The 14,351-nt window shown below is 44.0% G+C and overlaps 1 protein-coding gene across 1 annotated transcript in view; it reads left to right on the top strand.

Moving 5' to 3' along the window:
- LOC107296228 (syntaxin-4) overlaps window positions 1–14,351 on the top strand; it is a 26,374-nt gene that overhangs the window by 8,158 nt on the left and 3,865 nt on the right. Inside the window, exons 3-9 of the mRNA XM_015825578.1 lie at window positions 1,970–2,069; window positions 3,619–3,693; window positions 3,859–3,929; window positions 4,023–4,131; window positions 10,586–10,662; window positions 11,464–11,601; window positions 12,997–13,107. Coding sequence (XP_015681064.1) covers window positions 1,970–2,069; window positions 3,619–3,693; window positions 3,859–3,929; window positions 4,023–4,131; window positions 10,586–10,662; window positions 11,464–11,601; window positions 12,997–13,107 — 681 coding nt within the window. The remainder of the gene's footprint in view (window positions 1–1,969; window positions 2,070–3,618; window positions 3,694–3,858; window positions 3,930–4,022; window positions 4,132–10,585; window positions 10,663–11,463; window positions 11,602–12,996; window positions 13,108–14,351) is intronic.

Genomic DNA, 14,351 nt, shown 5'->3' with positions numbered 1-14,351 from the left:
TGGTTTAGTCCTTGACTTACGACCGGTTGGGGTCACGGCATTAAAAAGGTTGAGAACCACTGATTTATAAGAAGGGAAAACTAAAGTAGATTAATGTGTACAGTGCGTCTTAATAAAGCGCTTACCAAAAATGGACAGAGGAAATTTAAGCAAAAAGTGGTCAGAAATTGAAAGTGGTACAGGTAGTCCTCGACTTAACGGCCACAATTAGGCCCAACATTTCTGTCGCTAAGCAAGACAGTGGTTAAGTGAGTTTTGCCCCCATTGTACGGCCTTTCTTGCCACAGCGGTTCGGTGATTTACTGCAGTTGTTAAGTTAGTCACACGGTTGTTGAGTGAGTCCGGCTTCTTCCCCGTGGACTTTGCTGGTCAGAAGGTCACAAAAGGTGATCCTGTGATCCAAGGACACCATCAGTACACGCCAATTGCCCGGCGTCTGGATTTGGATCACGTGACCGTGGGGGATGCTGCAGTGGTCGTAAGTGTGAAAAATGCTCGTGTCCCTTTTTCCAGTGCCATTTATCTTTGAACGGGAACCAAATGAATTGTTGTAAGCCGAGGACTATCTGTATGGTGCACTGATGGTTGTTGAAAGAAATAAAAACAGCGGCGTATAAAAACATGCCGCTGCCCACTTTGCTGCCTGGTAGGCCTCACTTAACTCCCACAACTGGGACCGGCAATTCTGTCACTAAGTGGCATAGTCATTAAGCAAGACGTGTGGTTGTGACTTGAAATCTTCCAGTTTCTCCGTTAACTCAGCTTGGCTATGAAGTGGGCAAATGGTTGCAGGGACGCTGCAGCGGCCATAAGAGGGAGAACAGGTTGTAAAGTTAATTTTTCAGTGCTACAGTAACTTTGAATGGTTATTAAAAAGGGCAGTTATTAAGTGAAGACTACCTGTAATTATTTTCTTCTTCTGAAATACTTTAAAAAAAAATATCTATAGAACAGTGGTGGCGAAACTGTGGCACACGTGCCAGAGGCGGCACTCAGAGCCCTCTCTGTGGGCACGTGCACCATGCCCTGGAGATGGCAACTGTCCCTCTTCAACCAGCTGCCCGTTAACTCGCCGAGGTCCCACGTGGCCGGATGCATCCCAGCATGGCTGGTTTCCCTCCCCCCCCCCCGTCCCATCCCTCCTGGCCTCGCATGCTCTCCTTTTCCCAGGCACAACCCACTGCATCGCCTCCTCAGCTGTCGGCGGGCTGTCCAGCTCAGAGGCGGCTTCTCTGAACTGCTGGCGGCGGGCTGCGGAGCCCCAGAGTGCGCTGGTCGAGGGGCCGGCAGGCTGTGGCTGCTGACGGACACTGTCGGCCCCCATGCACTTGCTGGCCTCTGTGTGCCGGGGCCAATGGTATCAGGCAGCAGACGCCCCGGCCCCTGCCTCGCCTTGTCCTGCGGCACTCCCGCCCTGCCTCGCCTTACCCCGCAGGATGAGCCTCCTGCCCACCGCCCCACCTGCCAGAGACCCCCTGGATCTCCCCCAATCCTGTCCGGCCCCCACAGGCGTCCCTTCCTATGAGCAACATCGAGGTGACCGCACCCACCTTGGCAACACCCACCCAGTCTGCCATGACCACCACACCCATGCCCACCCAGTGGGCCACGGTGACAAATAAGTGGGTTTTGGGTTGCAGTTTGGGTACTCGGTCTCTAAAAGGTTCGCCATCGCTGCTATAGATCCTAGATATAGAACCTAGAACAGTGGTTCTCAGCCTTTTTTTCACCACGGACGTCCTTTAAATACCTTTTACGGCCACGGATCCTCAATACTTAAATCATAACATTTCTTCAAGACTTCACAGACACTCCCCCCTCCCCGTGATGACATCATGGACCACAGGATGAGAACCATCGACCTAGAAGAACCAGTTGTATCATCAATGTTTCTGAGCTCTCTGAGACAAGGCCAGGAGTTAGTAATTGATAACTGACCTTCTCGTTATATCATTTATCCCCTTTATAGACACGTGGCATCCGTGAAGCCTTGAAGACACTGGAAAGCAAAGTGAAGGACCTAGAGAAAAACCAGACTACGATCCTGGCTTCACCAATCCCCGATGACAGTAGGTTTCCAATGGTCATGTTTCAATCTGCCAGCGTATGACCTGTGGGCTTAAATATATACGGCGTGTTGCAGGCCGTTGCTTACGAGGTGACACGTTCCAAAATTACAAACAGAAAACTAACTGCAAATGCTGCAATCCCTCTTTAAAGCTTTAGTTAAACGAGAACCGAGGCGTAAGATGACATGGGAAAGGAAATACCATCTTTGAGAAGAAATTAGCGGAAAAAGGAAACATGCTTCAAACAGGAGACTTACACAAATGAGGCAGCAAGGAAGATTAGTCAGTGTTGATCAAGAAAGCAAGAGACCTTTGGTTAGTTGAGAGTAAGAATCAGGAATAGAAACCAGTGTGGTTGACTGTAACAAGAACTGAAAGAAAATGAGTTGGGTTTAAGATAGATTTAAAAATAAGGGCGAGGAATTTGTGCTATGTGAATCGAGTCAGAAGAATTATTTTGGCAGTAGAATTCTTAGTAGAAATATAAGAACTGAGGTTTGGAGAGAGAAAGAGAAAGAGAGAGACTACTGAAGAGAAATAGCTATAAAGTACAGGGAGTCTTCACTTCCTGACTGCCTTGCTAAATGACCATTGAGAATTATGTCAGCATAAAAAAAAAAGTTTTGCAATCAACCCTTGCCTTTATGACCATCATAATCATGTGATCACCATTCGGGCCATTTCAGAACCGGCTTGCAACAACAAACCGCATTAATAGAGAAGACAGAAATAAAAATGTAAACTGTGGTCACGTGATATTTCGCTTAGGCAGTTGAGGCACTTAGCAACAGAACTGCCAGTACCAATTGTGGTTGCTAAGCTAGAGCTACCTATACAGAAGAAAATAAGCAGTTATGAATCAGACTTTTCAGCACAGGAATAAAGGAGACAGATTTTTGCAGGATTGGTCAGGAACAAGTTGGTGTGATGTACAATGGATTGCAGGTAGCAATAGACTTATATACCGCTTCACGCTGCTTTACAGCCCTCTCTAAGCGGTTTACAGATTCAGCCTGTTGCCCCCAACAATCTGGATCCTCATTTTTACCGACTCCAGAAGGATGGAAGGCTGAGTCAACCTTGAGCTGGGCTGAACTGAACTCCTGGCAGTCGGCACAATTAGCCCGCAATACTGCATTCTAACCACTGCGTCACCACAGCAGTCCTTGCTTAGCGACTGCCTCAGACAACTATTCATGGTTACAATGAAAAGTAACTTTCTGACTAATTGCCTGCATTTGCATCTCTCTCTCTCAGTCAGAGGTTTGCCATTACAGTCGGTTGATAGGGGTCTCCTGTGTAAAATCACAAACAGTCATGATCACATCATTTTTCGCTTTGTGGCTGCTTTGCTTAATTGGGTTGATGGTCCCTACTGCTGTTCGCTAAACGAGGACTAAATTTGTTCCCCTCATTTACAGATAGTTTCCTGAATAGTTTCCCGGAGGAAAGGTGGGAGGGGGGGCAGCGTAGCTCAGTTACAAAGCTTGCAAGAATTGGATACGATGAAAAATAGCACCTTCTTGAATTGTCACTTGTGTTTTGTTAGACACGAAGCAAGGCCTGCAAAAGCTGCGCGAAGAGATCGAGCAGTTGGCGAAAGACACCAGAGCCCGTCTGAAGAGTGAGTGCGCACAACTTACGAGGAAAACAAAGAGGGTTGTATCTTGACTCTTGGGCTTGGGAATTAGTATCTAGCGCTCTGAAAAATTAAATATGTTAGTCCTCAGATCTCTCTTTCTTGAAATTAGCATTACAATCTCATTGTAGCCACTTTTTGATTATGTAGAAATTGAGCCTACGAAAGAGGAACAAGATGAAAACAGAAATTCATTCAACAACCGAATGAAGAGGAATCAGGTGAGAAGCAACGCAAATGGTTGCCTTGATGGGGAAGCAAGGTGAGGACGCGGAAATGGTCGGCATAACTCATTATGTACATTTCTGCTTCAGCATGGGATCCTTACCCAACAATTCTTGGATCTCATCAATAAATGCAACACCATACAGTCTGACTACCGAGACCGCAATCTGGAGCGCATCAAACGGCATCTACAGATTAGTGAGTATTTGTGGTTGCCTTTGCTAGGCACAGAAAATACTACATTTTAATGTCAAATCATCTTGTAGGGTTGCCCCAAATCATGGGCCTGCTGTAGAAAGAGTGTGACACTTGGATATTTTATGGCTAAGGCAAGTCCCAGAGGGTGGCCAGTTAGCTGCTGGGCCAGATTCAAAATTTTAGTTATTTGGGACAAATATACCTAAAACTCCCCTAAATTCAGCTGACGATGGTAGCCTGGTAACGAAACATTCGAAAACAAACCCACAAGCTCGGAGAACGAACCTTCACTCTCATCCTACACCTGAGCTACAGATATTTGCCACTATTGCAAATAAAGATACCTGTTAGAGCAGGGCTTTTCAACCAGTGGTACGGGTACCACCTGTGGTACATTGGCACCTGGCAGGTGGTACGCGACCATCCTAGAAAAATGGTAGCGGGGGAGGGGAATGAGCTGAACCGGTGGCAGCACTGCACAAGCCTGAGCGAGAGATGGCTGGAGCTGCAGGGCTGTCAGGGCTCAGCGGAAGTGCCAGGATCAGTGCCGCTTTCTAGCTGAACGGCGCTTCGGGGCTGTCAGGGCTCAGTGGAAGCACCAGGATCAGCGCCAGGATCCAGCTGGAGCTCGGCGCTGATCCTGGTGCTTCTGCTGAGCCCAGAAGAAGCGCCGATCAGCTGGAATGTTGCAGCATCTCCAGGGTCTTGTGATTTACATTCAGATGCCTGGCAACTCATATTTATGACGGTCACAGTGTCCCAGGGTCATGTGAAGTGACCAAAACCTGCTGCAACCACCCAGCAGATGGGGAGAATAAAAACCAAACACCCCCCATCCCACCCCCACTGCCAATCCTCAACAGAAATGCTCACAACAATGAAAACCTCGGACAGGAGGAAGAGCACTGCCGGGCGGGCAGGCAGCTGTCTTGCTCGGCTGTTGCTTGGGAGGCACTTTTTTCAGTGCCGTTATAACTTCGAACAGTCACTAAGCAAACTGTTGTAAGTCGAGGACTACCTGTATTTTATCACTTTTTCCTTTTTTTTTTGTCATCAACTTTTTGACACGTTGTAAGGTGACTGGTGGTACTCAGAGGTTGCCATATCCTAAAAGTGGTACAATGGGTGAAAAGGTTGAAAAGCCCTGTGTTAGAGAATCTCAGTTATAGGTCTGGTCAGTCACTGAGATTATCATGCATTTATTGAAAAATCTGGCAAGTGCTCACAGATGGGCCTTCTTAACGATGGTGCCTCCATTCTAGAATGTTCTTTCTCTTGAGAAACACCTTCTATAGCAACTTTTAGGGTTTTATAAAGAATACATTACATTCCTTTAATATATTAGTTATCATTATATACTTGTATTGCTGCTTTTGTTGTAGTTTTTAAAGTAATTTCATTAAAGANTAAAAGTGCCAAGGAAAAGAAAAAAATGTAAAAGAAAAGAATAAAGAAAAAGAAATATATAAAGAAGTGACTTCATCACAACAAGTATAAACAATTTTAATCATTTTACACCTCTTACTTTACAACCAATGATCTCTTCATCCCATGTTCCATTTCTTATCTATAAATAAATCCATAAAGCATCATCATTTCAGTCCTGGTATCAGCAAAAGGCCTTTAAAAGTTGTCAGAAATAACATATCTGTTTTAACCTTGATCAAATAAACCAACTTCATATTCCTTTCTTTTTCTTCTAACAGTCTTAATTTTAGTCCACTCAAGTACTCTTGTAGAACTAATTCTTATTTCTTTTTTAACCCTTCCCACAAGATTCATCTAACCTCTTTTGTAAATCTAATATGACAGAATTATCCAGATCACTTTTATTTATTTATTATTTGTAATTCTCTTTTAACTTTTAAAATATCAATGGATTACATTTTTATGACTGATGAAACAACTTTTTCCATGTCATTCTTGTATCCTGTCAATTGTAGATCCCTTTCAGTGTCTCTGTCTTGTCAGATAAAACTTGTTTCTCTTCTGTCATTTCTTCCAAAATATTTTTTGGGACATGGCTTATTATAGAAGCAAATATTGCTATTAACATTGTTGATAATTTCTGATTCCATTTTTCAAAAGCATCCCTCAATGTTTCCAGTATTAAAATATTTTGCATTGTTCTGTACTTGTTCAATCGGGCTGATGTATTTTCTCCTTTAATTAAATCTTTAGCTGCCTTTTTAGTCCCAATTTTTAAAATCTTTTATCTCTTTATATTCAAAACAAGTCTGCTTCCCTATGGGAAAAATTCTTATAACTAATTTGCAAAATATTATTTCCAATTTGTCTGGATCCTTTCTAAAATCAGCTTTTTGCTTTTTATTTCAAATTCCTTAAGCTTTCAGTTAAATTTTTCTTTGATTAACGATTGAAGGCAGACCCCACCCGGTGTTTCCAGATTTGTCAATCCAAAGGTTCTAATAGCTAAAAAGTAGTTAATACACAATTTTCTGATTAGAAAAAGAAGTATGTGAACTTAGTATTTTTTTAAAGGGGCCAACCACAGCTTGAGCAAAATGTTTTACCTCATCTCCCAGTACTCAAAACCCACCCGAGACACTTATTTTGAGGTTTCCTCACAAGAAGCAACTGTCTGGAGCACTTTGTGGGAATCACCTCACTTTGTCTGGAGAGGTTAATAACGCCAATCGACTCACCAGAGCTTCATTGCTTGTCACGATTGTCAGTTTTACTTTTCAAGAGTCGTCTTCAGCCCACCATTTCATCCTCCAGAAGTCACTATTTTTATTGTATACTAGCTGTACTCGGCCACGCGTTGCTGTGGCTCAGTCTGGTTAAATGGAAAAGAAAGAAAAGAGAAAGCGCACATTTCTAATATGTTTAATTTCACAATGCTTGTGGGTATACAATATTTTTTGGTGTTCCATTGTCTGTGCATCAATTCCAACGCAATGTCACACGAAATAATTAAATCAAAATGAAAATAAATCGAAATCTATGAAAATTCAATTTAACAATGCAATCGGAAACATTGAAATGGAATCGTAAAATTGGAAATTTGGAAATCGTAAATGGATCGTAAATCGGAAACATTGAAATGGAATGGTAAAATCGTAGTGTGTGTTGCTTTTACGTCCAACAGATGGCGCTGTTTTTCAAAAACATGTTTTTACCTGTCACAGGTGTGACATCTATATAATATAGGTATATAAAAATACGTGCGTATTCGAATGCAACGTTGTGCCAAAATTTCAAAGCAATCGGTGAAGAACTTTCAGAGATTTAAGATTTTGAACAAACGAACATTTACATTTTTATTTATATAGATTGCTTCCAGATGCTTCAGTGTAGGAAGCAGTATAAAAAAACCCCACATCAAATAAACAAGGGAGAATGTCCAAATGTGATATCCTATTTTCTATACTCTTTCTCTTTAAAGAGATAGCGGTTTAAAAAAAACAGGAATGTTGTGTTCTGTTCCATGAATAGAATGACCATTAATTTAACTGAAAAAAGGGTGTTTTTGTTTTTTTTTTACTCTTAGCTCTGTCAGTGAATATAGAAATAGAAAAAATTATGCAGAACAAACTAGTATGCAAATTTAATGTGCATTATGCATTTTAAACGCAATTCTTTTCTTGGAAAAGAGTTAGAGAGGCTTTTTAAAAATGCATGGCCCTGTAGCCTAAGACACAGGAACATACTGTAATGTAACTTTGAGACCTGCCCATCAGAAATTAAGGGAACATTCTGGAAAATGAATTCCATTGCCAGCCTGTTCCATTTTGTGATTTGCTGTCAAATCCCTACCAACATAATTGTTTGGATGTACATGTGTGAAAAGAAGTGTGAACTCCACCGTTGAAGAACATCACATGATTTTCCAGCATCTTAAAGCTGGTCTAAGTAGTCTGTTTAAATTCAGTTTATACATCCGATACATTCTTTGTAGGCCTGGGTATAGTCAAGGACAAGATAGGCCATAGCATGCTAAGAACAGCTAACATCAACTAGGCCCCTTGCTCCTGTAAAACTCAAAATTAGCATTGGCAGGTTTCCAGTTGTGAAAGGAAGGAAGTTTTCAGTTATAAGAAAGAAGATAGATACACTTTTACTTCTTTGTGGCTGATTTCAGGCATCGGCCTACCAAAAGTGGGAGAACATACCACCTAGTGCAGGGGTAGGCAACCTTGGCTCTTTTATGACTCGTGGACTTCAACTCCCAGAATTCCTGAGCCAGCAGGGCTCAGCTTGGAAACTCTCCCTTTCCCCTCAGCATGGCTGGCTCGGGAATTCTGGGAGTTGAAGTCCACAAGTCATAAAAGAGCCGAGGTTGCCTACCCCTGACCTATTGTGTTCTTCAGCAAGGTGGAAAGGCATCAGACCCACAAGAAAAGGGTAAATGCCTATTTTATAGTCCAGTACCTGGGATCCTCATTCTCAGTATCTTTAAAAAAAACCAGGAAGGATAACCTAGAACAGTGTTTCTCAACCTTGGCAACTTTATGATGTGTGGACTTCAACTCCCAAAATTCTCCAGCTAGCAACGCTAGCTGGAGAATTCTGGGAGTTGAAGTCCACACATCGTAAAGTTGCCACGGTTGAGAAACACTGACCTAGAATCATAAGACTGGAAGGGACCTTGGAGGTCTTCTAATCCAGCCCTCTGCCCAAGGCAGAAATCCTTATTCCATCCCAGACAAAATCTTTTCTTGAAAAACCTCCAGCCCCAAAATTGCATGTGCCATTAGTCTCCTATCTGTAGCCCCATTGAAGCCCATTTCACCATGATTTCTTAAAAACCAAAAGCACTGTTTCTCTTTTGAGGAGAGAAAAGTAGAAGCTTATCCAATGTAAGCCATAAAAGAGAGAGATCACAGTTAAAAGCCTGTCCCTTCTCAAAAACGTTTGATACATTCTTCCTGGGAGAAATTTGCTAAAGTTTCTAGGGTTATCTTTTATGTTCCACCTCTAAATGTTCAGTTTTATAAAGCCCTTCAGCAATGTGTGCTATTTATATATTAGCCAAGTCATTATCCCTCAGATAGATAGTATCTGAGGGCTAATGCCATCCGTTAAAGCAGGGCTTTTCAACCTTTTCACCCATTGTACCACTTTTAGGATATGGCAACATCCGAGTACCACCAGTCGTCTAGCAAGGTGTCAAAAACTTGATGACCAAAAAAGGAAAAAAGTAATAAAGTACAGGTAGTCTTCGACTTACAACAGTTCGCTTAGTGACTGTTTGAAGTTACAGTGGCACTGAAAAAAAGTGCCCCCCAAGCCACAGCCGAGCAAGACACCTGCCTGCCCACCCGGCGGCGCTCTTCCTCCTGTCCGAGGTTTTCATTGTTGTGAGCATTTCTGTTGAGGATTGGCGGCAGGGGTGGGGGGTGTTTGGTTTTTATTCCCCCCCATTTGCTGGGTGGTTGCAGCAGGTTTTGGTCACTTCACATGACCCTGGGACACTGTGACCGTCATAAATATGAATCAGTGGCCAAGCATCTGAATGTAAATCACAAGACCCTGGAGATGCTGCAACATTCCAGCCGATCGGCGCTTCTTCTGGGCTCAGCAGAAGCACCAGGATCAGCGCCGAGCTCCAGCTGGATCCTGGCACTGATCCTGGCGCTTCCGCTGAGCCCTGACAGCCCTGCAGCTCCAGCCGTCTCTCGCTCAGGCTTTGTGTGGTGCTGCCACCGGTTCAGCTCATTCCCCTCCCGCACTACCACTTTTCTAGCATGGTCACGTACCACCTGCCAGGTGCCAATGTACCACAGGTGGTACCCATACCACTGGTTGAAAAGCCCTGCTTTAAAGCAGCCCCCCCCCCAACTTTTTGGGCACCAGGGACCGGTTCCATGGAGAGAGATTTTTCTGTGGCCCGGAGGGTGTGTGGTTTCGTGTGCTGCCTACATCCCACGGATGGGGCTTTGCTTGTTTGTTCAGCCCGGTTTCTGGCATGCCGTGGACCGGTGCTGGGCCACGGACTGGGGGTTGGGGACCCCTGCTTTAAAGCACTTATTTCTTAACCGTGGCAACTTCAAGATGTGTGAACCAACTCCTAGCATCAAAAAATCGAAACAAGTCCTTTTAAAATCACAATTGCAGTCATCTCAGCATCCCTGTAGCAAATTGAAAGAAAGCAAACAAGCAACAAAGCCGATGTCAGCCAGTTGTGAAATACAGAGAGTTTTTAGCCCTAACCTTATCGGGTTCTCTGCCTTCCAGCTATGCAGTTTACCACAAGAGGGCATTTGTGGTGCAGATAACCTCAAAATTCCAGTGCACCCCTTGGCTTTTGGGTCTTACGCTTCAGATAGATCCCCTACCTTTTTGGATTCTGTTCACAGGGCAAAACAAGGGTCAGACTGCTGGGGGGGAAAAGATACTTTGAACTTCATTTCCCTTTTCTGACGGAAGATTGAAAAGCCTCTCGCTTTCTTGATATTGACACTGTATTATTATTTTTTATTCCCTCCAGCTGGTAGCACGGTGGTATCTGATGAAGAGCTGGATCAGATGCTGGAGAGCGGCCAGACAGAAGTATTTATTTCAAATGTGAGTATCAGAATGTTGGGTCCTTTGAAAGGAGGAAAAGGGCTCTAAACAAGGGGATTAATCTACGTCAGGGCTTTTCAACCAGTGGTACGGGTACCACATGTGCTACATTGGCACCTGGCAGGTGGTAAGCGACCATCCTAGAAAAGTGGTAGTGGGGGAGGGGAATGAGCTGAACCGGTGGCAGCACGGCACAAGCCTGAGCGAGAGATGGCTGGAGCTGCAGGGCTGTCAGGGCTCAGCGGAAGCATCAGGATCAGTGCCAGGCTCCAGCTGGGCCCAGAAGAAGCGCCGATCAGCTGGAATGTTGCAGCATCTCCCGGGTCTTGTGATTTACATTCAGATGCTTGGTAACTGATTCATATTTATGATGGTCACAGTGTCCCAGGGTCATGTGAAGTGACCAAAACCTGCTGCAACCACCCAGCAGACGGGGGGAATAAAAACCAACCCCCCCTCACCCCACCCCCCCTGCCAATCCTCAACAGAAATGCTCACAACAATGAAAACCTCAGACAGGAGGAAGAGTGCCGCCGGGTGGACAGACAGGTGTCTTGCTCTGCTGTGCCTTGGGGGGCACCTTTTCAGTGCCATTGTAACTTTGAACAGTCATTAAGCAAACTGTTGTAAGTCAAGGACTACCTGTACTTTATCACTTTTTTCCTTTTGGGGGGGGCGGTCATCAAGTTTTTGACACCTTGCTAGGCGACTGGTGGTACTCGGATATTGCTATATCCTAAAAGTGGTACTATGGGTGAAAAGGTTGAAAAGCCCTGATCTACGTCACCCTTTTTCATGCAGCTCATGAAGGACACCCAAGTGACAAAGCAGGCTCTGAACGAGATCGAAACCAGACACAGTGAAATTCTGAAATTGGAGCGCAGTATCCAGGAGCTGCATGACCTGTTTATGTTCCTGGCTACAGAAGTGGAGCTGCAGGTATGAAGTGTGGGGGGGGGGGGAGAAACTAAGGGGGGGAGGGATGCTCTGGTCAGACTTTGTTGAATCAGACCTTTAGCCCGATCACCTCAGTCGGGTTGACGCTGATCACCTGTAGCTTGTGGCGTCAGGGATCTCTCCCAGGCTTCTTTGGAGATGTTAACAATTTTGGATTTCTTGCATGAAAAGGATACGCAACATTTCCCCAAAGAGAGAAAGGACTCTCTGTGCACCTCTGATTCCCTTTATTACTTGTTCCGACTTTCTACAAGCATCCAGTCTCCTTCCTATCAGTTGTCAAGTAGACTTCCTGCTTGTGCTTTCTAGGAGGTTTTACTCGCTATTAATGATGCAGAAGCAATCGTGCAATTTGATGCAATTTGCACAAAATTGGAAAGCACTGAAAGCCCCCCCCCAGAGGGAGAGGTGATTGGGAAAATATTGGAATGTGCAGAAATGAATAGACTAACAATGACGATTAAAGATAAGACAGAGTCAGACTACTATGAAATCTGGGGAACTTTTTAAGATTGGCTGAAAAGAAAATACGGTTAAAAGATAGTTAACAACAATTTAGATGGAAGAAGAAGGAACAAATGAGGAGGGAGACCCAGGCGACACAGTATTGAATAACTGGAGGTTGTATAAATATTTATAGAAGTATATACTGAGAAGGTTAGATAAATAGAAGTATTAATGTAAGAGAAAATTAATCTTATTGTATATAATACAGATAGGGAAATTTGGAGAGAGGAGTTGCTCGAACATTACTCCTGAATTGTATCTGAAGAGGGATGAGAGGGAAGAAAGGAGAGAAGAGAGAAAAGAGTAAAGGAGGGGAGAAGGAAGTAGGAAGGTTGGAGGAGAAGTGGGGAGAAAGGGGAGAAGAGTGGTGAAAGAAAGAGAAGAGGAGAGGAAGAAGAGGGAAGTAGGGAAGAAAGAGGAGAAAGGGAGAAAGAAGGTAAAGAAGAAGGAGTGTGGATACAGTGAAAAGGGAAATGGGCGAGCAACACCAAAACTCATGTATATGTATTTATTTAATTTTATTAAAAGTATCTTATATATAGGAATGTAAAAAGAATGTATGTTAACATCTGATAAATATCACGGTATATGTATAGGGGGGGAGAGTTTGGAAAAATAAAAAATAAAAATTAATTTAAAAAAATGATGCAGAAGTTGAGCTGCTACCTTTGAACGTTTTTGAACCGCCATTTGTTTGCTTTGTTTTCCCTTTGCCACTAGTTGTCCCCCAATCCCACGGCCGGCCTGCGGAGGCACCTCTTATAGTCTCTCTCTCTCTTCTTTTTCTGTCCATCTGTTCTGCCTCCAGAACTGGTTATCTTTGCCCGAAAGCTTCTTATATCTAAATGTCCCCCTTTCGGTTCCATCTAGGGAGAAACGATTGACAGGATAGAGAAGAACATTCTAGACTCCGGGGACTACGTCAAGAAAGGGCAGCAGCACCTTCACACAGCTCAGGAGAATCAGAAGAAAGCGCTCAAGGTAAACCACCCGCCCCCCCCATCTTCAGCCCCCACAGGTAGCCCTCAGATGACGACCACAGCTGAGGCCGAAATTTCTGTTGCTAAGTGAGACGTTTGTTAAGGGAGTTTTGTCCCATCTTTCTTGCCTCAGTTGTTCAGTGAATCGCTGCAGTTGTAAAGTTAGTAACACGGTTATTAAGCGATTTGATTTGTCAGAAGCTTGTAAAAAGTGATACATGACCCCGGGACGCTGCAGCCGTCATAAATATGAGTCATTTGCCATGGGTTTGAATTTTGATCCCATCGCCATGGGCACAGGTCGGCAACCTGTGGCTACGGAGCCGCATGTGGCTCTTTGAGCCTTCCCCTGTGGCTCCCAGCCTCCTCTGCCATTTGCAGAGAGAGACAGAGACAGAGAGAGGCACTTGCGCTTCCCTGCTTCTCTCTCTTTCTCTCTCTCTCTTTCTCTCTCTCTGTGTTTTTGTGTGTGTGTGTGTTTAAAAGAGAGTAAACTCACGGTGTTCTCCAACAAGCTGAAAAGCTTTTTGGGCGGGGCTCCTCCCTTTGCTGCGTCTCTGCAGGAAGCAGGAAGGGCAGGAGAGAGCTAGCTAGCCCAGCTATGCTGACTCAGGAATTCTGGGAGTTGAAGTCCATGAGTCATAAAAGAGCCGAGGTTGCCTACCCCTGAGCTTCTTGGAGAACAGCTTGAAGCCAGCTTGCCAGGTGAGCAGAAGATCGGAGAGAGGGGGGGGAGAGAAAGAGAGAGAGAGAGGAAGAGAGAGAGAGGAGAGAGAGAGAGACCCTTTTGACATCTAAAATGAAGATAACACTGCATATATCCTTTTTTACCTTTATATATATATGTGTGTGTGTGTGTGTGTGTGTGTGTGTGTGTTTTCTGAGGTTTTCGCGGGTGTTCGCGGGACACTTCCAATTTTACGCTGGAGAAAACCCGAATAACCAAAGACCTACATATGTGTGTGTGTGTGTGTGTGTATGTATATATGTGTATATATATGTGTGTGTATATATATACATATGTATGTGTGTATATATATATATACACACATACAGTTGCAAGAAAAAGTATGTGAACCCCTTGGGATAACGCGGAGTTTTGCATGAATTGGTCATAAAATGTGCTCTGAACGTCATCTAAGTCACAACAATAGAAAAACACAGTCTGCTGAAAATAATAATACACAAACATTACATGTTGCCATGGTTTAATTGAACATAACATGTAAACATTCACAGTGCAGG

Source organism: Protobothrops mucrosquamatus, unplaced genomic scaffold (genome assembly GCF_001527695.2).
Source record: "Protobothrops mucrosquamatus isolate PMUCROS unplaced genomic scaffold, P.Mucros_1.0 scaffold2695, whole genome shotgun sequence".
In the NCBI taxonomy this organism is placed as follows: domain Eukaryota; kingdom Metazoa; phylum Chordata; class Lepidosauria; order Squamata; family Viperidae; genus Protobothrops; species Protobothrops mucrosquamatus.
Note: the sequence above shows the minus strand (reverse complement) of the source record. Positions and strands in the feature narration are given on the sequence as shown.